General features: G+C 39.2%; 1 protein-coding gene across 3 annotated transcripts in view; it reads left to right on the top strand.

Moving 5' to 3' along the window:
* Positions 1 to 27,866, top strand: part of JMJD1C (jumonji domain containing 1C) — a 157,389-nt gene that overhangs the window by 30,132 nt on the left and 99,391 nt on the right. For all 3 annotated transcript variants that reach the window (XM_069864050.1, XM_069864048.1, XM_069864052.1), the window contains exon 2: positions 20,364 to 20,528. In XM_069864050.1, the coding sequence (XP_069720151.1) occupies positions 20,364 to 20,528 (165 nt within the window). The remainder of the gene's footprint in view (positions 1 to 20,363; positions 20,529 to 27,866) is intronic.

The following is a 27,866-nucleotide window of genomic DNA, read 5'->3' as shown; positions in this document are numbered from 1 at the left end:
TGAGATCTGGCATTTGCAAGTGTGGCCTCGTTAAAATATTTTCCTTGCTTTTTGTGCGTTTATTCATTTGTGCATAAGAAAATATTCTCTGTACTGTATGAACTGTACAAAGTCATAATTTACTTTCCTGATCTGCGTAAGCACAAGATGTTGCATCAATCCGATTCAATCTGCAGTGAAAAAAGAGGCACGAGATGTATGACGGTGGGTTTGGCTCTACCTGTTGGTGTTAGCAGTGTAAACAAGTTTTCTGCTTCCTGGATTCTGCCCTGCTCTTGGACTTGCTGTGTGGGCTTCCTCGTAATTTTCATAGTAGTTTGGAGACTTTGGTGTAAGGTTTTTTCCTTCTTTCCTATTCTGCTTTTTTATCTTTTCAAGAAGTAAATTGATGTAATTGTTGCGTTATACGGCATGTTTAACTTTACAAACTGCTTTCTTTGCTGACAGTTTAGCTAGAAGTCTATTTGTATGCTCATGGATTACAGTGTAATTATGCTTCCTGAATTGGTATATTTTTAATACTTTAGTTAAATTTTCTTCTAACCAAGTGTCATGTCCTCGCAAGTGAGGTGAGGAGGGAATGTTGCAAGTGCTACATGCAAGAATCTTTAATGAAACAAACTCCATCAAGTTAGCTGGCTGTCTAGCATGCTTCTCAAAATGTTCAAAAAGCGATGCAACTGAAGTGCAAAAAACTGCAGTTATCTCTGAGATAAAAAACATCTTGGCAGCTCTAGTTAAGAAAATCATTTATGTCATTTCAGACTGTCTTGTAGTCTTTGTTTTTTTTCTAGTGCAAAATGTAATTAAAGATAAAGGGTGTGAACTGAGCAACCCTCTCTGCCACACTTTATAGTTTTAACGCATTGCAGCAAAAACCTGAAGGACTGCTAAGTTAGGGTAGAGAATTTGATCGGTGATTTAGGGTGGGAGACGAATGTAAACATCACCGAAACAGCTGAAGTAGTAAAACCATAAGCTTCAGAGTAGTATTTATAACAGACTATTGCACAGCAAATTTTAACAGGAAATTTCAAGGAAGATTGAATTGGCTGTGTCTGTGCTTAAAGCCTGCATTTACCTGACTTTGCTGTTAATTACAGTGAGCACAATTAATAACATATTTCAAACTTCTAAAGGTTGTTTTGTGTGTCTGCGATACCCACCCCCTAGTCTTCCCCAAGTAAAATGCTTCTTTGGGTCTAAATTAGTGACTTGTCTCAGCCTTTGTGTGGTTATCTTCCGACACTTTCTTTGGCTTGACCCGTCTTTCACACTCCATGTAGGCAGTGTTCTTACACAGCTCATTCAAAAGAAAATCCCAGAAGAGTGAATCTGTGTTAAATAAAGTATACTTTTAGCACCCCAGAGGGTCAGGTTGACTGGCATGTGATAGCTGCTTTGTGCATTCTGGAGCTACAAAGCAACTGGAGAATGCAGAGCCCGTTTAGACAGATTTACAGCTGCTGTGCCTCACTGACTCAGGGCAACAGGACCCATGGTTTATTTTCATTCTTGATGTTTTTGTGAACTCCTGAATTTTCTCATTTCCTTTTTTTCATGCTTCAATTACGTATCTGTTTCCTCCTTCTGTGTATCCGTCTTGTTGGCTAATTCAGATGCAGCAGGTTTGAGGATGTTTAGGACTGAGATTAATATTTAGGGAAAGGATCCTAAAAGCGTGTTTCCCTCCATTGTGCCTGCAACTTCTCATTTTTCAGTCTGATTGAAGCCACAACTGCCTGAACAAAGATGGCCACTACTTGCCTTCTGTTTTCAGTACTGGGAATGAAGCCAATTGCCCCCAGGGGAGAAAGTGGCTTCCTATCTGCAGGGATATAGATGATGACTTTGAGAAAGGATGAAAGCGAGGTAACAGTTATTCTTTGCTGAGAGGCAGCCTATGGCATCTGTCTTTCTGAGAGCATAAGTAAATGGCAGCTGTTGTGGAAAAAGGGCAATTGTTTTGAGAGGTTCTCTGGAGAACATTATTCTTCATTCTCTGAAAAGCCATGAGAGAAAATTGCTGCTAAATCTAAATTTCTTCTTATAGCCCCTCCATTGCACTACTTCAGCTGTGAGATTAGTCTTAAATGTACATGCATGGAGATGATTTGGGGAGCGATTCTGGTAGCACATATTTAAAGGTTTTACATCTTTTGAACTAGTGAAATGTTGAGAATTGTTTAAGAAAAAAACTCTTTCTGTACGGAATGGAAAGTGCTGTAATTATATATAGGGTGGCTATAGTTATGCATGACTAGGAGCTTTATGTTTTAGGTTCAAATACCGAACTTCTTCCCATCTATTTTAAGCCAGGATGGTGTCTGTCTATTGGTGACTGGCTTGGGCTTTCCTTGGGCAAGTCATTCTCTATGCAGCTCTTTTGGAAGCACTATTAGGCAGCTTTTTTTCCTTTCTTCTCTGCTTAATGAGTAAATTTGTGACTTCTCTAATACAGTTCTCTGTGGTACAAGGTGACATTGCAACTTGGATGTGTTACTGAGGGTTGTTACTGACAACTTCAACGATTTGCTTCTCAGTGGACTCTCTAAAAGCAGTGTGAGCGACCCATGTTAGAGCGTAAAGTGAAGCAAGATGACAAGTCTCTGAATGTGCCGTGCAGAGCAGATGTACTTGAGCTGGGTTTAAGCTGTTGGAGCCACAGTAACATGGAGCTCAAAGTAAATGCTTTGGTAGTTGGCCTGCACTTATAAAACTGATCTTTGCAGATGTTCTAGCTCGCTTCCTTGTTTGTTGGCTAATATCCAAGCTGTACACTAAATCAATAAAGGTGGTGTAGGTGCACTCTGCGTGTGCAGTTTACGTTTATGAGGTATTACAGGCACTTGCTTTCTTAAATTACTGCTCTATGGGGTTAATAATATGTCATGAAAAAAACCTCTGGAAACTGGCATTAATGACTTAGATCCACCTATGCTTTAGAGGTTTTATGTGTACTGGAAAGCTGGAGTAATGAGCCCTGTTTGGTATCTTTTCCAAAAGTAAATTCTGTTCACTGTGGTAATGCTGTTCTATTTCAGTACTGAGAGGGAGAGTGGAATGTGCCTTTGTCTTCCCTTCTGTAAAAAACTGAAAGTCAAAGGAGTGCCAGGCATACTCTCCCACACGCGTGCGTGGAGATGTGAACTCGTTTAAGTAATTTGGGCTCATATATGTCCTATATTCCCATCTGGCCAGGCTGCTTCTTGAGTATGATACTTGTTTAAATAAAAACTTTACTCAAATATGTTAATGCAATTGGTAATGTTTGCATATAAAAGCACCCAAACTCTGCAAGCCGTCACAGTTACAGGATATTGATCTATGATCCTTAGACTGAATTACTGTTGAAGCATATGTTGTTACGCTTCTTCCCTTATGGGCGATATGTTCTTTCCAAACATACATTGGAGAAACTCCTTTGTAATGGCAAGTTGTACAGACCTGCTGGAAGAAACATAAAGCGTGGTAGGAACTTCAGTTGATTATTGTACTCTTCCCTGAAGCATCTCATACAGATGTTTGCTCATTTTCTTGGCTTCTGTTGGATGGAGAGATGGTCAAAGGGCTGAAAGTCAGGAGACAGCTGGATATCGATGGGCCTCCCGGGGGCTGCCTTCTGTTGTTTTTAGGTGTGAATAAACCTGCATACTCCGAAGTGCACTGCAAAACTGGGATTAGCCAAAACACTGACAGCTAGATAAGGCAAGAAACAATGAAAAAAAGTTGGGCAAAGGAGCTGAAAGGATTTTTCAAGGATTGAGTGGAACTAATATGGAGAAATAACAGTCTCCTCAAAATATTCTGCAGTCATATCGCTATTCAGCCTTAATAAAATAATAATAAAAAATATTGTATTTAAGAGACATATTTCAGTTAAATGTTAGTAACTTCATTTTTGTCTGAGATGATTGCAAGATTTTTCATGCTTGGGAGGCACTTGGGAGGTATTTGTAGAAACAGCCTGTGTTTTTGTTGTTTTGCTGTTGCTGTCACAAAATACTACTTTGCAAGTGAGCATGATCTTGCTGGGGGCGTGCTGATCCCTTCTCCCATGCCCCTTTGCATAAGACTGCTGTGTAGTCCTTGCCTTTCACGTGGGATAATACCTCCTCTGCCCCACGGGTAGTACTGATTCCTGGGGTGGTGGATCTGCATGGATTTACCCAGGCAGTGTGCTTCACCTTGCACTGGAAAGGCCATTTGGTAGCTGTTTCCCAGCTGTGTTGAGGAGGACTGGGGATTGGGAGCCAAGCACTGCAGGGCTAGGACTGGCTTAAGCACCAGCCTGTTGACTGTGTGGCAACAGAATTACCTAATAAAACTGTTTTTTTTTTTTAGTTGGAGATTGCCTTCATTTCTGAAGGCCCTGTGACCACACCATTGCTGTATCAGCTATTGAGTTAGAAGGAATGAACTTTTCTACTGAATTTATTGGAATATCTACTGACTTCTGCTTCCCTTCTCTTAACCTTGTTGGCTCTGAAGTTAAAATGGATTTTGTTTAACAACAACAACAAATTGCAGTTTGAAGATCACTTAGTGACACACAATTAAGAAAGGAAATTCCGTGAATTCCGTCAGATTGGTTTGTTATTGGCCCTTCTCTCCTGTGCACTGAAGGCTTTTCTTGTAAATCAATACCAGATTATCCACATAGAAAATAATGTTTTATCTGTAAAAATGGAACAAGATTAGTTTTTCGGCAGCATTGTAATCGATCATTTGTTTCTTTTGTGTAGACTCTTGCTAGAGCACTGGTTTTATGACATGTCATAAGCTGTTGAAATATAGAGCATGTTGTTTTTAACAGGAGCCAACAATTCCCTAATCTGTTAGGATAATGGGATTATATTTCTGAGGTTGCTTAGTAAGGATTTTAGGGCAGAATTTTATTATATTAGGCTGGTTTTTAACTCTTAAGATCTGTTTTTTTAGAACTCAGTAGGGGTGGGGTGTTTTTTGAAGTTACTGAGTTGAAACAAAGGCAGAAAATGTGTGAATATTCAGTTTTCTGATATTTTGTTTTTTATGATGATTAACATTTAAATAACCCCTTCTTTTGTTTAAATAAATATATGGGGTTTTTTTTCCTCTGTAATGTTTCTCTGTCTGTGGTATCAGCTCTGCGCCAACAATGCAGAAAAATGGGTTAGCATTAAGTAACTGTGTTTCTGCTATAAAAAGCAAAACTAGAATAAATCTGAACAGCCAGTGCCAGGTAGACAACTACTGTGTGGTGATGGGAGCAAAGACTTTGCTGGTGGTGTTTTGGGAGGTTTCAGGCTGAGTTTCTTTGCTTATGTAAAACAGTGGTCTTTGTTTGGCACTTCCCATGGTGCTGGGGGTGTTGTGTAGCTTCATTGATTGGTTCCATGCAGTGGAAATCTGACCTTTAGCAGATGTTTGAGAAATTGCCAGCATTCAATGTGATCAGCAGACTAGACAGTTTTTTCCTTGTTATGTCGATGAGAACTTCCATGAGATTAGTAACGTGCGTGACAATGTTAAGCTTCTAAATTATTAGTAAACTTTCTGAAACAAGGCAGATTTTCCTGCAGTGTAGAGCTGCATCAACTAATTTATTGTCTTACACACGTAGTTTCGCTAGTTGGTTAGCTAATACAAATAGTTTAGTAATTAAAGTGGTGTAGTTTGTTTTTATTTGTAGTAAAGACATTTAGATTTTAAGTAACTTGATTTGTCTGTATTTTTTATAAAAGGCTGGTTTTAGCATGCTCTTACAGCATAATTTTGGGATAAATGCTTTCAAAGAAAGAACAAGCTTCAGTGGTCTGAGGAGGGGGCGGCAGCAGTGAAACAGATCCCATCTGGAGCATTTGGCTTGGAACAGGATGTTGCATGACTCCACGTGAAGTCTGCTCTCACGAACAGTATCCTAAGTAATGTGGGAGATTCAGCTGCTTAGTGGTGGGAGTTTAGTATGAAACGAGGTCTGTTTTCTCAAACTCCAACGGTTAGAACTACAGGAAAGAGGTGGGACTTAATAAGAGATTTATGTGATGAATAACTCAACAACACCAGCAGTTGCCAGATTAAACCCTTTCCTGCAGGTGCTGCCTTTCCTTAGAGCTCTACAATTGTTTTTCAGTGTGTTGCATGTGGGAAGAAAAATTACTTAGATTAGAGGTTTAATATGAAAAAAATATGACTAAGCTGCCTATTTCTGGTTTTAAATTTGAAAATGAAATTATTGCAAAAGGGTTGGTCTTGTTTTGCACTAGATATCTTGCATATTGGTGTGCTTTTGGGGAAGGGTGGGTGGTTTGTTTTGCTTTTTTTTTATTAACATCTTGGGTGAAGAAAACACGTTAAGAGTGCTAAGAAAGGAGGCTGTACTGAAAGCAAGTGGTAGTCTTAACTTCCAACCAGTCCTGCCATTGTGGGCTCTTGGACAAGGTGTATCCTGTGGATGTATGGGCTTTTTTTTAGATCAAAGTTAGAAAGGAAGGGATGTGATTGTAAGAGAAGCCACACACATTAGAAAGCCTGGAAATCTTTGCCCTTTGCTCTCTCTGCTCAAGAACACTTAATTTTTCCAGTGCTGTGGAACTTGTCAGGTATGTTTCTTTATTTTTATGATTCCCATGAATTTATGCCAAAATTCTTTGGCAGCTCGTCTTGGTATGTAGCAATCTATGCACCAAATCACACTAAGGTTGGGGTTTTGGTTTTGGTTGTTTTTTTTTTTTCTTTTGGATATATGCAGTATTCAGATCCCTTCTTGCTAGCAAAACCAGAAAATCTCTCCTTGCCTGTGTAGTGCATTTAATGTTATTTCTGAATCTTGTTTGTTCAGCCTTTATCTCCTGATCTAAACATGATGAATTGAGAGAGGAGCAACTCTTACTGATTCCCTGAGTGTGTTAGATGTTTGTTTCTGCCTGGTTCATCAGGGATCTCTTCTTTCCCATCCTAAGTGAGGGAGTTATGAATGGGTTTTATCTGTGGCATTCCCTCCTCTGTCTTTTTTTTTCCCATGCTGTGACTAGGGAATTAAAGCATCTTTGCTTTACTGGTTTTGTGGGAAGTGAAGTGCATAGGAGAAAAATGTGTTGGCTTTCTTCTTCCCCCATACGCTTAGATTTCATACATACACTGAATAAAAATGCTAGTATATGTATTTGCTTGCAACGTTTAGAATGTTATTTATTTCAAGTATATTGTAGTTGCATGATTGCAGGCCTCGATGGTGCTTAATACTCTTGATAGATTACAATATGCAAGGTGTTTCTATGACAGTTAAATAAATGTATCAAAGCTGTGAGGAATGAAAGTTAAAAGAATACGCAATAAATACTTTTGAAAGTAATTTATTGCAGTGTTAATATGTCTGTTGACAGTAGAAGGCAGACATCTCTCTTGCATTTTTGTCTGGAATGCTAAAGGACTCTTCAGATGAGTAAGAATTGTTCCTTTCTCATTCGCAGTAGGTTTACTGCAGCACTACGTATACTATACATACATTTTACAAGGAAATGAGACTGATTGTTAGAAATAACATTTGCATTTTAAGTAGTCCATGCAGTGAAGCAGAAGGCGTTCAGTAAAGCAAGGTAGAAACCTTAGTTGTCATTCCTTGATATGTTTTAAAACCAAATTCACTTTAGAGTCAGCACAGTAGGTACATCTATCGTACGTATCATTTCTAATTTCTAGCAGTAAAAGTTGCTGTGGACATAGGACATAGAGCAAACCCTTTTTTTTTTTTTTGTTCCAGAAACTTGCACAGATGGTGAGCAAATTACATACAGTTCTGAATGAATGTTTTTATTTTCTTCTCCACAGCGTGCATTTTGAATTGCAGGGACAATTTTTTTTTTATATCCAAGGCATAGCCCTTATAGTTGCAGCTCATAAAATCTTTGTGCATAAACTGACTTCCTTTTAATTTATCATCATGATCTTTAAAATGCCATTTAATAAAAAATATTGGATCTACTGATGTTACAGGGGATGTCTGTTTGAGTTTTTCACTACTAAATTACCCAGAGATAGCTAATGCAGTAATTAAGGTTATTAATTTGGTTCATTAGGCAGCTTTTTACTCATTGCCAGTGTTTTGTTCTTATGTCTTTACTTCTGAGCATAAGCATTAAGGGTTTGTTAGTGTTATCTGTTGCATCTATTGTTCTGTTGGTGTTACCAATGTATCTATTGTTCTTGGTTAGAAAGATCTTTGCAAGAAATTACTAGGAGAGCAGAAAATGCATAGCATTGAGTCATTTTCACTTTTTTTGTTTGAGTTGTATACTGGAGATTTCTAGGACCATTTCTAGTTAAAAAAAAGATAGGTATGCTGTAAGCTCTTTGAAAGAAAGGTTTATTGCTGTTAAGGTAAAAAATCCTAAACATTCCTCTCTAATTTGGATAATTGTGGTACTGAAATAAATTAGTTAATACTTATGATATAAAAGCTTGAATGACCTTCCTCACCTACTTGAGAAATGTTGTTGCAGAACAAAAAATACTGTTAGAAAATAATGTTAAATGAGAAAAAAACAGTTTATATTTAGAAAAACGCCATTGGACAAACATGGAGAGTTTTCATGTACGTATCAGGAATGATTTCTGTAACCTTAAGTGCTTTCTGCCCCTACATCCATGAAGTTTTTTATGCATCAATAATTCTGTTTATTTAAAGCAGTCTTTCCTGTGCTGTAGCCAGAGCAGCAGCAGAAACAAAGCGGGCACTTGTTCAGCGGAGCCGGTCATCTTTGTGTTTCTGAGAATCCGTGTAGTTTGTATTGTAACACCTCAGCTGCACCTGGAATCACACTGACGTGAGCTCTCCATTGTGTTTTGTATCATGTAAAGAGATAATCAAAGTCTCCAAGGAATTTGTGCTCAAAATGGACAACACTGGCTTGAGGTGGTTATATTCCTGTTCTAGAGCACAGGTACTATGGAGCAGAGATTGCAACTTGCCTACTGTCACTATCAATGTCTAAAGTTTGTTGTGGCTTGTTTGGGTTTTTTTTGTTTTTTTCTTTTTTTTTTTAAACACAAAAAATTATTGGAAGACTTTTGGAATTCATTGACAGAAGACGAGTATTTGGTTAAGTGAAATGGAAAAATGATTGCCTAAATTACTTACAGTGCTGCTGTATTTCTTTATAATTTACATATTATTTATAGAGTTGTTGGTTTTTTGGTCAGAAATTTCTGATACCTATGACCCAGGAGTGACTGTTAAGGCAAAGAGGAGGTTGATGACGTGTATTAAGATGGTCACAAAACCCAGGAAGCCATGGTTATGTCCCTCATTCTGCTCCCAAAATGCTGTTTAATTTTAGCAGAATGTTTCCTATGTCTTGTTTGCTCACATGTGCCACCACCTCTGGTCTTAATCTTCTCTGGCTTGTTTATACTTGGAGATATCTCAATTCAGAGTTAGAATGAACCTTGATCCCAGTTTAGAATGAACCTTGATCCTAGTTTGTGGGCATTTGTGCACTGGTGTACAATGAACTGCAGTGACCCAGTTCTTCTCTGTGCAGTCTAGCCTTGCAATTTGATATCTAACAGAAAAATAAAGGAAGATCATATATACCCAAGAACATCTAATCCTTTGAAGTTTCAGCCTGTGAGTACAGATTTTATTTTTTTTCTCTAATGCTGCTGTTAATCCAGACTTCTGTAAATTCTTTGTTTAGGAATCTTTTGTTAGCAGTTACCTTCAAGCTACCTACATGAGAAAGATTATGAGAATTTTTTTTGAATGAATGATAACTCTCCAGTGTGAAGGACTAGATGAAGATCAACAATTTGAAGGAAGGAGCAATGTAGTTTTGAAAGGTGACTTGCAGTGGAGATTGAAACCCAAAGGCTGGAGTGGGAACAGTAAACCATCTCTGACTAAAACAACAGAAGAGTAGTTTAGCTTGCTAAGTGGCCCAGAATGCAATCACAACACTGGAGGAGATGATTTTAAGAATTAACATTTCCAAAAACAAAACCAGAACAGAACATGGAAAGTGAAACACTTCTGCATCTTAGCTAGGAAGAGCTTAGACGCTGTTTGTCTCTGTTGTACTGTTAAGAGGTGATTGAGGCAGGATAAGAAAAATAGTTTGTAGACTGTGATTATAGATGGCATGTTAAGTGGAGGAAAGAGGGCAACAAAATGTTCTTCTCTGTTAAGAGATAAAGATTTGAAGTAATTGATATGATACACTCATTTCCCTACTCAAATATTCTCATCCTCTATGAAGGAAAAAAGATCTAGAAAATGGATTCCAACATTTAGTGGGTAATCAATGAAGTACATAAATATTTCACTAAATTTCTTTTACTTTTCAAGGTTCTTGTCTTGATGCTTGTGAAGATTTTTTTTTAAAAGAATAATTATTACTGTTTTCTCATGTACTTCATGAGATTTTGGTTGACTTGTTGCTTAAGGTTGTTAAACATTGTTGTAACAGCAAATACTATGTTGTTGTCAGAACCCAGAAAATTTCCACTTTTTAGTTGATAATGATTTATAACAAGTATAATATACTGTCTGGTTTTGGTAGATGAACTTTTCTCTTGATGTCCTGATGGCTCCTTTAGTATTTCTCTGTAGTTCTCTTAATTCCTGTAAGCTGACCAAGGAACAGCAGCGAGTTGGGTGAGGTTGTCTGGTTGTGTCCCTGCTGTTTGTACGAGCTAGTCCTTGAGAAGAGTCTTTGGTACAACCAAAATCTGTGGACCAGCATGCTCTGGTTTTGTCTGTCGCTGTTCCTAAAGCTTTGCTGGTGCCTTTTTGGTATCGCTGGCTTTATCTGACAAAAAGGGAATTGTGGGCCCGCCTCTGGTTCGTTTGTTCTGCTGCCTGGGGAACAATGTGGACACCCAGACAGCTGAGAGGCACATTTTCTTTTTTCCTAGTCTGCATTTCAAGGTACAGGTATCAAAAGTTCAACTCAAACCTTTGCTTTTCTTTTATGGTCTCTTTTTTGTTTTACCTCAAAGAAAGATTTGCTGTTGAGAAGTACAGTGTTTTTTCAGGCTCTGCACTGTGGTTTTGGGAGGACGTCACTCTTCATACCAACAAACAAGACAGATTGAGCCTAGATCTGGATAGATCGTGATAAGTGCTTCTAGGCCCAGGTCTAATCTGGGGGCTTGTCCTTTGAACTTTGGAATAGTTGGCTGTTTTGGCTCCTCACCTATTGAAGATAGCCAATTGGATTGTCGTGATAGAAATAGGGAAAGCCCTGTCCTTCTAGTACTTGCGTTGATTCCCTCTAGCAATGGTTCAGATTTGGGATGTCCAGCTGGAGTGATACATCCCTGAAAACTCATGTAATTACTGTGGTTCTGTACCTTATCCTGGCATGTGTATTTGTGTGTGTGTTCAGATCGTCCCAGCAAGACTGCAGTGTTGTTCTGTTTCCCTGTCAGTGGCTTTACAGCCGCACTTTGTTAGCTGGGGCTGCAGCCAGGTGAGTCAGTGAAGTTTCCTGCCTCAAGAGAGATAGATTTCTGTTTGTAGTTAACTTGGATGTGGGAGTTGAGGAAAAATAGCAAATCATGTATTCTAACTAGGAAGTAACCTTTTCCTTTTACCATGCATGTTAATTCTTCCTCCTGTAGTGCTTTATATCCACTGACAACCTGCTAGACAAACTTTATCTTCGTTAACAAGCCATTGCACTGTAACAATTGACTGAAAGCCATTAACATTTAACCATTTGTAATTAGTATGTTAAGTAGTCTTATCTCTGTTCTGTTACTTTTTAGTCAGATCTTCAAGTACGAGATTTATGAAGTTTAAAAACAGCATAATCTCTTTTTGAATTGAGACTTAGCGATAATGATTACTTGTTAAGTGACAGGTGTTGGTCTTTTTAGTCTGACACTAAAAATGGGCATTTATGTGCGTATGAATTGCTTGTAACTAGCCATTTGAATAGCTAAATAGTTAAGGTGAACAAAAATCCCAATTAAAATTATCTAAAATCACAAATGCCTGATCCCTCTGTTTTTAAATTGAATATGTAGGCTTTCTAGGGTTTTAGAAATGAGAGATGATAGTAAACAAAGTTTCCTATGTTATGTGATCGTAAGGAGAATTTAAAAGATTTTTTTCCAAGCATGAAGGACCAGGAGGGTTTTGTGTGATGTGTATATTTTAGATGTTGCTGTGCAACTAGTCGTTGCTGTGATTTAATAGTTTATGCTCTCTTAAGTCACTTCTGTTTCTCATTTTGGATGAGTAATTTGGTGTATTTTTGGCATCAAAAGCATTTTTAGAATGGAGCTTCTTGATTTTGGTTTCCTTGTAAGTCCAGTACAGCCATTGTTTAATTTCTGGTTTGCATTTCACTTCACTCTGCTGTTAAGATCTGAATTTGGAAAATTATTTGCAAAATAGGTGTGTCAGATATTTTAAATACCTGACTGATTCAAATAGCTTTTAAAATAAAATTTGGCCGCCTTGTGGATTACCAGGGACAAGTCTGTTTTGAGAAACTAGTTTCAAACTCTAAATGGTATATAGGAAAGTGTGGGGTTTTTTTCCTTACAGTTCGGTGTAGTTCATACTTCTTCCCTTCAACTTTCTGTTTAGAATATGCATTTTAAGTTGAGGAATGAAAGACACGTGCATGTCTTAAGTGTTTTTCTTTATTTTTCAAAGATGCTACTGGGGCATCCAAGCAGGATGCGTTTTTATTCTGTTGTCTTCACTGCAATCTTACTTTGCACTCTACGTGATGTGCTGGTTGCTTAGCAATCCAAGCTACAGACTGCAGCAGGCTGTTGAAATAGTGCTGGTATTTTTCTTCAGTTTTGCAGCCATTTTTTCCTGCATTTTTTTCTGCAAAAGCTATTTTATTATCAGTGTTCAATTATGCATTTCAGGGAATGCAGAATTAGGGTTTCAGAATTAAGCATAAGCTGTACATGTTGATCATATTTGTGTTTATTCTCCATAATGTGTCTTGAGACTGCTGTCTGCTTGAAATAAAGAATAGGAATTTTTTGAAGATGCCTCCGTGTTTGTAGGATTTCTGTGTTTTAAAGTTTTACATAAGGAAGCTACCTTGAAGGTTCATGTTTATTGAAGCATATATTTGCTACATCTGGTCCTGTTCCCTCCAGTACACTGCATGTATTTTGGGATGTCTTCCAATAAGCATGTATCTCTGCTTTATTCAGAAGCCTGTTGAGAGCAAGCAGGGTTGTCTTCCTTATTCTTCCATGTATGAAATGTATGAGCCATGTTGGCAGTTAAAAGTATGGCCTCAGCTTGGGTGTGCCTGTCACTGTGTGTCTCAAGCAAGGATATAGGCTCCTCTGTATCATAGTTTTATACATTTTGAGCAGATGATCCTGAGGCTGCAGACTGCATTTTTTCCTCAGTAATGAGAGCAGAGGTTTTGGAGGGCTTATCTGTCTGTATTTCAGAGGAGTTGTAGCTGGATATTGTTTTGCAGGGTCTTCCAGTGGCTCACAGGCAGTAAGTGTTGGTCCATTCCTGCTGGACAGACCCAGAAACATCGTGCTGTAAAAAAAGGAGATTTCCAGGCAGTTCAGAAACAACAGAGACTTAATGCGCTGCATATCATGAATGAGCCTCTTTTGTGTGCTTCCACTTCCTGGGTTATAAGCGGGGACTGCTTTTGGGATAATACCCCTATTCCATTTTCCTTTGAATGAGTGGAGAATTTAAGTCCTCATAATAATGAATGTGATGTTTTATGATAGTAGGATGTGTCAGAAGGGATTTAATCTTAAAGGAGTTGTCCTTTTGCTTTCCACAGCTCATTTAGAAGTAGCAGGACTTTTCTCTTTCCATTTAAGAGAAAATTAAATTTTCAACCATTAATTTCTTGTTACTACTTGCAAGCTTCAAAAATAATCGAAACAGATGTGCAGACGTGAATGTTTGTCCGAACAGTTTTATGTTTTTAAGTGCTGAAATAGTGTGAAATAACCACCCCTATTAATATGTCCCATCTTCTAAGGAGTTTGCAATCTTCTTTCCTGTAAAACGTGTATCTGCTTCAACAGCTTTTTTGGCCTGCTGCTCAGGAGTTTGATGCAGAGCTCTTACATTTTTGAGACAAATTTGAGTTCCTTATGTGTTGGGAGAATTGTAGAAGTCTGATTAACAAACGCAGACCAGTTTTGTCGAGAACATTTTCGGGTCTCCTAAGGATTTACTGTGCTATGGTGGGTGTCTGCTCACCCCTGATATAAAGGTACACAGTACATGTAGTACTTCTTTGTTGAGAGTAAGTACTTTCTTGTCTACAAATGTACAGGAAATTTTTGTACTTGGGGATATGTCTGTTTGTAGTAAAAATGTTGGCTATTTTTAAGGCTACATGGAGGCAATAAACCCAGTCTTTTAATCCTGAAGAATTTGATAGTTTTAAGACCAAACTATTGCCATTATTTCCACTGTTACAAGTGGTTTTGGGCTGTATGGACTGGTGTCAACGTGTTTTCAAAAATATGTGTTTTTCTGTGCTGTTCTGCTTGAAGAGTTTGTAAATGGAAATGTATAGCATTCCAATTTATAAAGGAAATCATAGGATGATTCTTCTGTGAGTTTTTTAAATGTAGACTGACTATGAAATGCTAATGGGTAGGACGGGGAAATTTGGTAACATAGAACGTTGCAAGCCCCTTATTAAACAAAAAAAACCCCTTACTGCTGTCTTTGGTTGCTATTTCACCACTTTTCCAGGCGGAAATGGGTAGCACTTGTATAACACAGTAATAATTTTACTGTGTTAAGCTGTTTTGCTTTATAGCAAATTATGCTTTGATTGCATTTGATTAGTTAAAGATATATTTAGAAAGACTTGACTGCTGGGTAATGCCATTTCCATCAAAGAAAAAAAACTGTAAAAACCTGAGGAGGCAAGGATATTTGGAACAGGATGGGAAGATTAAGTTTTATAAAAACACTCTTATTGGCTCTGTTCCCTGTGTACTTGCAACTTGTGTTAGTTTATACCAGTTAGATATTTGGCAGTCACATCCATCTCAATAAGTAGATGGAGAAGTTTTTTTGGAGCCTAGTGTACTTTGTTTTATTTTTTTACTACATACAATGTTACAAAAGCCCACGGGAGCCAAGCAAGCAGGAGGAGTTGTGTGGGGTTCAGACCTCCGGAAACCTTCCTACCAACTTCAAACCCACATTGCTGGTCGTGCTGATTTCATTTGGGACACCCAGGCTTGGTGCCTCCCAACTGTCTCCAGGGGCAGAGAGGAGGGAGGCACTGACTGCTCACTTGACTCCTTGGATTTTCTTTTCTGAAGGTAGATTTTTCTCTCAAACCCAGGAAACTCCCAGCACCCTCTTTACTGGGCCGAGAATAAGCCATTCTTAAACATCCTATAAAATGTTTGTGCCTCAGAATAAGCATTTAGATAGTGCAGTTAACACCGAAGAATATGGAGAGGGGAGAAAGATCTTGGACTTGCATTTTACTTGCCAATTTGGGAATTTTGGCCTGACATCTTGTAGTGTAGTTTCTGATTCTCCTAGTTACTCTGTGTAAGTTGGGGGCATCAAACAGGAAAATTTCTTTCCCTCTGGTACTATGGGTTTTAAAGACAAAACAAGCCTCCACAAAACTTGTGGATGGTTTTATTTATTGCAATTGAAACCTGGTTTTTTAATACTTTCTCATTTTCAAGTACATTTCTGTTAAATTGCTTAAGAGGATTTACATCCTCGTATTTAACAGATGGTACATCACAAGACTGGAAAATTGACAATGGTTTTTTCACACTTGATTACACACTCAGAGTTTTAGGCATATTTTTTTAAATTGTGTAACTGAGACTTTTGAATTCTAAAAAAAATGTTTTGCACCTGAGTTTTGAGGTAAATGGCATCTAAAGTATCTGTGCGTTCTAATACACATGGTGTAACAGTCTGTCTCTTAATTTAATGTTCTGAAACGCCATCAGATGTGCCCTGGCCCTGGCCTTCAAGTCAGTAGCCAAATTTATGTTGGTGAAAGACTATACTATGTGCTGCAAAAGTAGAATTGCTTTTCTTTGCTTTATTAAAAACACCTTCAGAAAGATTGCTTGTGTTTCTTTTCCCCCCAAGAAATAAATATTTTGCTAACACCTTTTAGGTGCTGACGAGGACACTGTGCGCTCCTCTCTTAGGAGAGAAAACAGAACTTGCTATTAATATGAATCATATGTACGGATCACTTTAGCACAACAGATTAGGAACATCATAACTCTATATATATATATATATATATTTGCTATATGGTACTCAGTTTCCTTCTTACAGAGGTCACTTTGCCTTGAAATTATACAAGTTCTTAATGGTTCTTGTAGCTATACTGCCTGGAGCTTTTGCCAGGTCAAGCCTAACCTGAAATCAGCCTTTGAATTATCAATGCTGCAGGTGTCTTCAACAGGGACCAGCCCATGAGCAGCTCTTCTGATGCTGTGGGTGGGGGAGTTAGAAACAGCATCCACCCGCTCAAGTGGTTTTGACAAAGCAGGTGGTGTGTGGACAATGCCTTTTTAGCTTTATTAGCCATATTTGCAAATTTCGTGACAGTTTAAAGGATTTCAGCATTTGAAGCAGAATTGTCTGGAAAATTGGATCACAGCACTGAATGTGGAGAACTTTGCCATGATTGTTGTGGTTTGGCTTAGAAACAGCAATATTTTGTTGCAATTGTTTGGCTGACTTTGTTGGAAATTAATTTGTTGCCTTGCTTTACTTGGAAAAGCATGCTAAAAGCTTGTGCTGCTTCCTGTTGGAAAATAGTAGTGAGTTACAAAATTAGCACATTAGTGCCAATTATAAATGTAATATCATCCCAGCGGGAATTTCTCCTTTTTACACAAGTGAATGCATACATGGTGAGAAGACTTAAGCCACTCTGGGAACACAAACCTCTGTAGAGCTGACGAGGCAAGGAAGCAAAATTTGGCTGAAAAATCTCAAAATCAACATTTACCCTTATAGGGAGGCAAACGTAGAGTTTCTTGCTGTACAGAGTTTCATCAGTGAAGCAAGAAAGATTAAATATTTTCAGCCTTTGTGTTCCTTAGGGGGTCTGACTTTGGCTCTGCATTTCATTTTGTTGGCGTACATTGCTGGATTGCTTCCTTTCCTCCTCCTCTCCCCTTTTTACTCCCTTTCATAAACTGTGCTGCTTGGGATACCACTCTTCTCTGTGCGGTAGGTCAGTGTGCAGAGAAAGCAGCGGCCTGTGTTCTTCAGAGGCTTTACTGTTGCATTAGAGAAATTCATAATGGATTTTCCTGATCTTAGTCTTTCTTAGCAAAAAAGGGAATTGTGAAGGATTGGGCTCTGTTTCATCTGTGTTGGTTTTGCCTTTCAAAACTGAACTTTGAGAAGCCAGCAGATAGTTAATAGTCTTGGCATGGAAGCCTGATTGTGGTGGAAGCTGGCAGAAGTAATTCCCAAGTAAGGTTGTGTGTGTATCGTACTGGGGGAGGAATATGGTGCCCTGGGCTATAGCAGCCTGGCTCTGCGCCACGCTCCATTCTCCACTTTTCTTGGAACTGCTCCTTTGAAGATCTAATTACACAGTGCCAGGAGACTCTGCAGATAGCTCAGCAATAGCTCCCACTGCCATTGAACCGGATTTCAGTTTATTTGGGGTACAAAACTTGCACACAAACACTAGATCGTGTCATAGTTATCCACAAGCTTTGGCTACTGTCCAGAAGATACAGTATGTTTCAGTGTGGTTGTTTCTAAACTGCCAACTCTGGCTTTGAAAAACACAGATAAGTATAAAACACATATTCACTTGATTCTCCTGGCCTCCTGTTTTTTTAATTCACTGCTGTGTGAGGTCTGGTCCTTAACCTCTGTTATAGACTCCCCAAATGAAATGTCTTTGCAGCTATTAAAACAAAACTATTTGACCAGTCCAGAATATTTGAGTGGAATTTGCTGGAGGAGGAGCCAGGAGAAGGGTGACTTCAGAGAATCATTTTTGACTGTACTGTCACTGAAGTTTGTCTTTAAATTTTGACATTTGATCAAGTGGAGAATTAAATTTCTCTTTAGAAGCGTTCAAAGTAGCTGCAAATACAAGATACTGCTAAGATGATTTGAGATACGATATGCTTCCTTGCCAATGCTTTAAAGCACTAATTGAGAAATTATTGTTCTAAAACTTTTAAGTATTTTAAAATTGATATATGGAAATAAAGTTATTAAAAAGTGCGTTTTAGTGAAAGATGTCAACTTACAATTTTTGGTTTTGAGGTTTTGCTTCTCTTTTCTACTTGCTTTGTTAGAATAATAGGCAATAGCTGTGATAATGAACAATTGAGGTGAGAGGATGGTTTTGTATAAAAACTTCTCCTGTAGGGCCAATTCTCATGCCACCGCAAAGACTGGCAGTAGTTTACTGATAGTTTCAGTGAGTGAAATGATCAAAGAGAAAAGGTAGGTGGGTAGTTGTGTTGATGAACAAGGCAGAGATTGAGGATGATGTGACCAGTCAGGGTAATGATGTGTGGGAGGAGTGGCAGCAGGTGAGCAGTGGAAATTCCAGATGTCGAGGTGGTGAATCCAGAGGGAAGGCTTGTCCTGGGGTAATAAAGAAGGAACAGTATGTAATGCAGTCAACTGCCTCGTGCACATACTACCTGGTTAAGATCAGGCAAGGAAGAAAATGAGCGGTACAATGAGACGTGACATAAGAGGCAGAAAGACCAGTTGGATGTGAATATTAAATTGGTGACAGTGATCGTGTGCACACTGACAGGGAGGACAGCCAGGTGTCAGTGTGTGGTTGAGGTGGATGAGGGAGTTCTGTGAGCAGTGAGTGATAGCTGCGGTTAGTTGGAGTCGTGAGCCGTTCATGGAGGTTGTGGGGAGGGGGAACAGTGAAATAAATGGATAGACTGAGCATAGCTTGACAGGAGAATCAGATATTTCTGCCTTTTTATTTGGACAGATTATAAGTGGAAATGGAATAATGGACTGTCATAGAGGAAAGTAACTGCAGAGAGTTATCTGCTTAATCTGATGCTTTAAAGAGGGAAGGGGGAAAGGTGGTGTGCAGAAACAGAATGCGAGTAATATGGGTTAAGAAAGGAGTATCTGGGGAGAAAATTGGGATGATGAATTTTGATACAGGAGTGAGAAGGGGCTTGGTGCAAATTGAAGTTCTGTACACAGAAGAGAGGAGGACAAGATGGGAAGGAGCCCTGTAGTACACATTTGGAAAGTGTGAGACAGAAAGTCTAGACAAGGAAGTATGTTGCAGGCCTAAAATTAACCAAAATTAAAAAGACAAGAATATTTCTGTGACAGTGATTTAAGTTCTCGGAAGCAGATAGAGGAAGAAATGCTGGTTTCAGAAGTTGCTGTGGGTGTGGCTGAGAGTTGAAATTCAGGAGGGTAGCAAAGCATCTTTCTTCTCCAGTTTGTGTGACAAGCAGTGACTTTTTAATAAAGCCAGCTGTTTTTTTCTTAAGAATTTTCCTATAATTTGGAAAAGAAAATAATTTATTATGTTGATTTTCTTTAAAAAAAAATTTAAATAAATGTAATGGTTTTAGAAGAGTTTGCGTTTACTAATGCAGGTAGTTTTTGGATAGCTTTTTGGCTCCAAGTTCCCTCTTCTCTTAACAGGACAAGACAAAAGGTTTGGCATATTCAGCTGAGGGAAAGGATGTTTTTTCTCTTCAGAATACGTTGGAGAACTGTATAACCTACAGAACACGGATGGCACAAGATCACATAGTTGCAGATTTGCTCCAAATTAATTTAGCTGTAAACAAAAAGCGTGGGATTGTTCCCCTCCTCCCCCAAGGAGTAAGATTCCAGAAGGATAGAAATGGAGAGAAACAGAGCTGCCTCTGTTAGGTGCTGTGTGTTGTGCTTGCTTGTATTACCAGGGTCTGATGGCTCCTGGTATCCTTTCTAATTCTGTTCCAAATGGCTTTTTTTTTTTCCTTGAAACAGTGTTTCTTTGGTTGGTTTGTAGTATATGACAAGTATTTGAGCTGAGAATGAGAATTATTCTTATATTTGCTGTTACGTAAAGAGCTGTATGAAGTTCTTGAACAATGCTAGTTAATGGCTAGTGTTATACTTCTCTTTTGGGAGATAAGGTACCCAGTGTTTAATGATAATGTTTTAGCAAAGGTAACCCTGCTCTCTTAGGCACAAATGCACTGCTGAGGAGAATTTCTCCTGTGGTGTAGGAACTGATTGTATAATTTTAATACCATAACAGTAAAATGGCTGATATTAAGCTCTTGCATTAAATTTTAAAGCAAATGCTTTCAGAAGTGCATTTAGGCGCACACATACTGCGTATATGTAATAATGTATGTCCTTTCCTCTTCTTAAATGTCTGCAGGTATATGTGGAATTTGATGACCTCGAATGGGAAAAGCGAGAATGGGTTAAAGTTTATGAAGATTTTGCAACCTTCTTGGTGGAGTACCAGCTGGTCTGGGCGAAAAGAAAGGACCCAAGCCAGACTCAGGGATCAAAGATCAAACAAGTTCAATGGCCTGCATTGGTGAGATACTTCAGCAATTGCATTTACAAAACTATTTTAATCTCTTTAATTCTGTCCTTCTTAGGAAACCGTCTAGGTTATTTGAGTGGTGGTGGAAAGTGGTGAGCATGAGTGGGAGGAAAGTAAGAAAAGGATAAGAAAATAGTAATAAAACATGCTCGTGTTGGAAGGATGGGAGTGATGTGATAAGTCACTCATCTTAATTTTTTAATCAGTTTAGAAGACTACAGACCGAGTCTCTGAGTAAAAGATGGGACTAATAGCACTTTACTTAGTCAAAATATATTACAAATATAAACTTAGCAGCAGCACATCTTGCTGCTCTGTGGAAGATTGAAACTATGGTGAAAAATAACCCCTTAAGCTTGTGATATCTTCTTTGTGTGAACTGAGTGTTTCTAGAATTCAGGTCAGAGTTCAGAAAGATGAAAAAAGTGAGCACAGATCAATAAAGTAAATAGTGATTGCTTGCCTGGCTTTTGAGATGATACTTGTGACTCTCATTCTGTCTGCACTGATGCCCAAACATTAAGGCTGCTGGGAGAACTGCTAGGAGGTTGTGTCCATTTTTGACATACTTTTAGATAAACTTGATGAATACTGAGGATCTGATGATATTATCTAATAAGCAATAAACACGAATTTGTTTTTTTCTCCAAAGAAACTAGTCGTGCTGTCAGTCTTCAGAAGAGCCAAATAGATGTGAGGTTCCAGGAACCTAGTCTATCAGATGTGTTTGTTTTGTAGAGAGTTGGGGAAGATTTCTCACAGACTGGCAAGAGGAAAGGAACTCAAGCAAACTTGTCAAAATGGTGAAGACGGGAAATCTTAGATATATTTGTTATTAAGTTCAGTGTCTGTAACTTCAGTCTTGGGGTTTTAGAAAATTTTATTTGTCATAAGTTGAGATGATGCTATTTTATTTCCTCTGGACTTCAGCTGTATCTATGTTTCATTGAAATGTTCCCTACGTGCTCTCATCTACTTGATGACTCATCTCACTTGATGAACTCTCTAAAATGCTGTTGCATGATTATTTTTCTGGAGCTGTGATTGGAACTGTTGTGCTGAAGGTCATGAAGCAGGCTGTTCAGGGAAGCTTAGCGGTGGCAAAGATGCATGGACAGTTCAGGATGGACTCCCCTCCTCTTCAGTTAATATTTCCACTTGACTCTCCTTGTATGTTTGTGCTAATGTGCTTCAGTAAAACAAACTTTCTGGGTATACAGGCTGTTTTGTATATTTGCTGGTGCAGGCAAATTTTCTGTTTCGTGTTAGTAGTATATCCTTGAGGAAGAATTTTTAGTTGTAGGGAGTCATGTCATTTGCTCTTTGAAGCCACCCATCTCATAGTTTGAGATAGGCATTTTAAAACCTGTTGGCCACTTAGAGTACTTGAATACCGAGTTCTGTTATTTTACATGCTTTTAATCTCACCCTCTAGAATAGAGGTCCTTCTTGGCTTTGCAAGAGGTGTATTTCAGCAGAGTATTCTAGTCCAGCTGTTGATCCTGCTCCCAAGTTAAGTGTCTTTGCTAATGTGAGATGTTTTAGTTGTACCTTTTTCTCGGTGTAGATGCTTTCAAACTTAAGCTGGTCCAGCAGAAGGCAGAGACATTTTCTCTTCAATCTTATCAATTTTTTAATTCTTGTTTTAATATTTAGGTTTTTGAAGTAGCCAATAGGCATGAGAAAGAAGGTTTGTAAAAGATATACCTCCTGCTTTTGCAATTAAAAAATTGAAATCATACGGTCCAAAGTGGGCTTGGATAGTTTGTTGAGTAATAGTTTCCTGGTGTTAAAGATGACAAGTTTTTAGAATTTGTACTTGGCCTGCCTACAGATGTTCTAGCAGTTGTCTTGAGTCAAACCCTCTGGTCACCCATTCCAGAAAGCCCAGCTTTGAGGGGCAGAGCAGTTATAGTTTATTAAATCTAGCTTGACCAGATTCCTTCCATAGAAACTTCCCAAAGTTCTGGTGTGTATCAATAGCTGAGCTTCACTTTGTATGTTGTAGGTTGTAGAGGTTGTGGAGAGAAGGGTGCTGGCCTCTTCTCCCAAGTGACAGGGGACAGGACAAGAGGGAATGGCCTCAAGCTCCACCAGGGGAGATTCAGGCTGTACATTAGGAAAAAATTTTTCACAGAAAGGATCATTGGGCACTGGAACAGGCTGCCCAGGGAGGTGGTTGATTCATCTTCCCTGGAGGTGTTTAAGGCACAGGTGGGCGAGGTGCTAAGGGGCATGGTTTAGTGTTTGATAGGAATGGTTGGACTCGATGATCCGGTGGGTCTCTTCCAACCTGGTTATTCTATGATTCTATGTTAATGTATACACAGCAAAGCGATATTTAAGTATGTTTTGTGTAGTAGTTCTACAGGGTCTTTGTCTTTTTTGTGTGTTGAATGGAAAGTGCTTGTTTATTTAGATGATCATCAGCTTCTGCTCTTCTGTTATTTGATCAACCTGCCCGATCTACTGTATGGTGTTCAAACCTGATCAGAAGACAAGGTCTGTAGTGGTGTGTGAGTGTACTGCACAACTACCGATTTCTTTTATTACTCAATTGTGTGATACAATGTAATTTCCACAGGTGAAATTGCTAGAATGCAGCTTGGTCACAAATGTTTTCTGTTTTTAATTATCTGAGGCGCAGCTGTTATTGAGGTCTGTTGACCTCACGTAACTGTCTTTTATGATGTTAGGTTCTTAGACCAGGTTCTTGAAAAGGGAGGAGATGAGAAGTACCGCCTCTTTCTTTTTGTTTAGAAACCAGCTAACAGAGGAGGGACAGTTTATCCCCTGAATAGTTTCTCTCATGATAAGATTGCAATTTCTTTTACTAGGGCTCCTGTCTCATTCGCTCCAGAGGTGAAAAGTTGACTGTAAAGAGCATGGAGTCCTTCCGGCAGCAAGATGCTTAATGGTGTTAGGGTCACTGTAATGACGTTGACCAGATACCTGTTAGTGGGTCACTTTGCGAGTATGTGAAAGAGCAGAAGTGCGGTGCCTTAGGTTGTTCATGTTGTCATCAAAGTGCTTTTCCTTCTTGTCAAATGATTTTCTGGAAAGAGTCAAGAATTTCTTGGCTGCCAGGCTGACTCATGTAATTGGAAGTTGTCTGACATGGAGGGTATTTACAGCATAGAAGAAAAGACTATCATGGAACAGTGAGAAATGGCAGTTGTGATAAATCATGTCAATATAAATGTATTTCAGATATTAGGGAAGAGAGTGTTTTTGGTAACACTTGTTGTTTACCTCAAGTATTGGAGATGTTTTACAGATGGCAATGCATCTTGGCCAAAGGGGTAGCCCACAAAAAAAATAAAAGCGTGGATTTTGGTACAGAGGTGGAAGTACATGGTGAGTCCACATTAAGGCATTAAGAAAAGTAGCATAGGTAAGATATTGAAATTGAAGGCATCTGCTTAGTTTGGTAAACAGTGGGGGTGTGCCACCAAGATAGAAAAAGAGGGATTGAAGGGCTAGGAGAATTAGCAGTGCTTCAAAAATGAGGCAAAATTGAGGAAACAACTTTAAGGCAATTGAGATGGTGGATACAAATATTTGATATTTGGGTGGATAAGAATAGTTGCATTATAGGGGAGTAAATCCATCTCCCTGATGTACAAATAGTTTGGGTACTAGGATCTTAGAGATCAGTGATAAAATCATGCCTGTAACACAGCTCAGCCTGAAGTCTTAGGAGTATGATGGTATCACCTCAGCAGCCAACAAGGGAGATGGGAGTAAGTGTGCAGGCAAGGTGTCAGATTGGAGACAAGGTTTGAAAGGGGACAGGGCAGAGCTGTGAGCTGTCAGTTTGGATTTAATTACTGTCTCTCTAATTGCATATTTAAATATCTAGAAATAATTTGTAGAGGGAGATAAAGGGGACTGAGGAGAGGTGCTAGAGACATTTTGGAGAACAATTTAATAACATGGAAGACAAGTTTAAAGTGAAACTAACTTTAAGAGGAGAACATGATAGGAAGCAATTCATGTTTTTTAGCATCAACTTTAGATGTTTAAGGCATAGGAAGGTGTGGACTCAGTGTCTTAATAATTTTGTTGGGAAGAGGGTTTTGGAAACTTCAGTAGTGTGAACTGAAGATTTATCACTGAAGGTCTGTACATAGGAATGACAGACAGACGTTTAAGACAGGCATTATAAGGGTTGTGCTCTGTCATCCTGCAAAGACAATAAGGGAAGAAGGGTAATTGAAAATGCAATTAAGATAAAAGGAGTTTAAGATTATGGGAAGTTCATACTTTTAGGAAAAGGAGCTAGGAGTATACAAGAGTTTGGAAGGAAAAGGACTGGAATTGGAGATAAGGAAAAGTGACTGCATTGAATGGGAGCGCACATGAGAAACTTCTGCACTTGCAACAAGAAAGGAAGAGAATACTGTAGAGGAGGGAAGAGTGTTGTGTTTTGACCTTTTCTTTTTTAAAAGAAACTGGCAGTTTGGTGGAGGGTAGATGTCAAGGAGGAAACAGTTTGAGTCAATCTAATATGATGAGAAATGGACCTGAGGTTCATTTAGCTGGCAGGGCAAAACTAGGTGCCTGGGTAGGTTGCATAGAGGCACAGGGCATGGATTAGGGGTTTCCTGTGTTATACTGGGTATAGTTTGTTCTGTAAAATATGTATTGCCTCTTATACCTATAATTAAAACAGTGCTGCTTGTGAATTCAGTATGAATTCGTATATAATAAATCAGAAGAATCTGTACTTCCCTGGCTTTACAGTATTGACCTTGTCAAACTAACAGATTTGCACCATGATCTCAGCTAATATAAGGTCCTACAATAACCGTACCACTCCCAGTTTCGGTACTAGCATGCAGCAAGAATGATTTCTCCTCCAGTTATATATTTCTGAAGAGCGTATATTTGTAAAAACTAAAACATGTTTCATGCAGAGATCCTGAATATGCTTATCTTCTAAGTAGGGTGTCTGCAGGGGCAACTTGACCTCCTCCCCTGCCCCTACCACAGTAAAAAAAAAAAAAAGTCCGTCTGTTTGCTTGTCTCTCTTTCTTGGAACAAGTGAAGTCATTGCTAAAGAGTGGCTTGAGAACAGTGTTTCCTGGGACTCTGTCCAGGACTCTGCAAGAATATAGAGCTTTAGCCAGGCTTATAACAAAACCAGGGACAAAGAGTGGATCTTCGTTGGCAATGACTAACTCTTCCACTGTGAGAATCTGGAGCAGATTTATGGTGGGCAGTGCCAGTGGCACCTGTGGGACTGTGGGCCTTCAGTCTGCCCATCATGCTAATGAGGAGGTTGTCTTGCAGAAGAATGAGAGGAGGTTTGTTCTGGGTGGTAGTGGATGTGTGTGTTCTGGTCAGATGTGAATGAGCGCATATGCTCATGTGCTGGCTGTTAGGGAACTTGGTGGTAAGAAGGGTTCATGGACACGTGGAGGACAAACTCATCCTCTGACCTTATGTAGCCTTTTCCTCCTCCCTCCCTGCCCCTGTGTCCCAGCTGTCAATTGTGGAGTCCTTTTACTTGACTGCGTTCTGCTTCGGCTGGATTGATTTTGTTGGATTATAAAGCAAATACTTATAAAGTGCCAGTTTATCGGCATTTGTGTCTCGATTAAAGAAGAAAGTGTACAGATTGAACAACAAGCTTCTACGGAGCTTCCAGAGATTCACAAGACAAATCAAATTATTTTTGGGATAACGATGGAAAGTAGAACAGGTCCCTGGTTCATTCCTGTTTATACTGTGATGCACTACCACTTTTTCACTCTTTCAGGGATTTGTTTTCTTCCTTGTCTTGATGGTGTAATTTTAGCATTTCTGAGTAAGTTTCTCTTTCACATGTTGGTCCCATGGATCAGATTGATCCTCTTCAAAGTCAGGAGTTTCTGTAGATACTGCTAACGTTCCCCCTGCACATTCAGTTACTTCACTGCAGCCTGTTCTTCTCCCTCTGCACAATGAAAAATAGAGGAATACGCTGCCAGGTACTGCGGTTAAACCCTCAGCAGACACTCAAAATGCTTCAGCAGTAAGATGTAAGTTCACAAAGGATTACTGTGTATATGGAAAGCAAAGCAGAGAGAAGACTTGGTCTCCTACATCCTAAAAATAAGTGAAAACTTAAAGGATGTTTCAAATTTGAGGAGAGGAAGTACTGTAGCTTCCAGAGAAAACAATCAAAACATGATAGTGGATTTTTTTCAGCTTCTCCATTCCCTGTATCAGAATTCTAGTGTTTGTATACCTGCTAACCTGGCGAAAAGATGAGATATATACAACAGAGGAGAAAATGCTTGGCAACTGTCAGCTTCTTGGAAAAAAATTAAGACACCTTAGAGCTTGAGGAAGAGGAAATGTAAGTAACTGACTCAGCAGAGCATAGATGACCTGATTTTTGTTGCATTGTGAAAGACAGTAACATGCAGAAACAGCACTTGGAGATGGTTCAAAGATTACTTTGCCGGAGAGTACATTACTGTAATATTCCCACAGAGCATAAACGTCTCGAGGAGTACCACATCCCGCCTGTGTACTTTGGCCCTTGCTTTTTTTAAATTACTGCTTACTAGGAGCCACTGCTCTTCATACAGGCTTCGAAGCAGAGGCCATTACCCTCCCAGAACGTGCTCCAGATGAACAGCAATAAACTGGAATCTGTCTCCCCAGATGCTTTGTTGTGAAATACGGGTGTTGTCCTGCAGCTGCCTGCTCTGGAACTGAGTGACGGGAGAGGAAAGCCTCACTGCAGTGCTGACTTGTATGTGGCTCTAATACTTTTTGTGCACTTCACACTATTGCATTGTTCGTTCCAAAGTTTTTTGTCTCAGGCTGTTGCCTAATGGCAAATTTGTACTTTATTTTTTTGGTTCTTTACTTTCTTCTTGTTCAACTTGCACTTCTACTTGTGACAGGAGTGACTTAGGGTACTCCAGAGGTTGATACAGGGCCCCACACTGTTTAATGTCTTCATAACTGAGCTGGATGGTGGGTCAGGGGCACTTGATAAAGTTTGCTGATATCAGAGTTTACTGAGAGGGGAAGTGGACACTTCAGAAGGGATAGCCACCCTGCTGGAAGACCTGGATAGGCTGGAAGACTGGGCTAATAAGAAGTGTATGAAGTTCAACAAGGACAAGTTCAAGGTCTTAGATCTGGGAAAACGTAATCCAGGGGTGCAGCAGGGGCTGGGATCTACCTGGCTGGGGGGAGCTCTGTGTAAAGGGATCTGAGGGTCTATCCTGGTGGACAACAAGCTCCATACAAGTGAACAGTGTGCTGCTATGGTGGAAAAAAAGCCAACGGGATGTTGGGCTGCATCAACAACGGCATCAGCAGGGG

Source organism: Phaenicophaeus curvirostris, chromosome 9 (assembly GCF_032191515.1).
Source record: "Phaenicophaeus curvirostris isolate KB17595 chromosome 9, BPBGC_Pcur_1.0, whole genome shotgun sequence".
In the NCBI taxonomy this organism is placed as follows: Eukaryota; Metazoa; Chordata; class Aves; order Cuculiformes; family Cuculidae; genus Phaenicophaeus; species Phaenicophaeus curvirostris.
The sequence above is the reverse complement of the archived record's forward strand: the minus strand, read 5'-3'. Positions and strand labels throughout refer to the sequence as shown.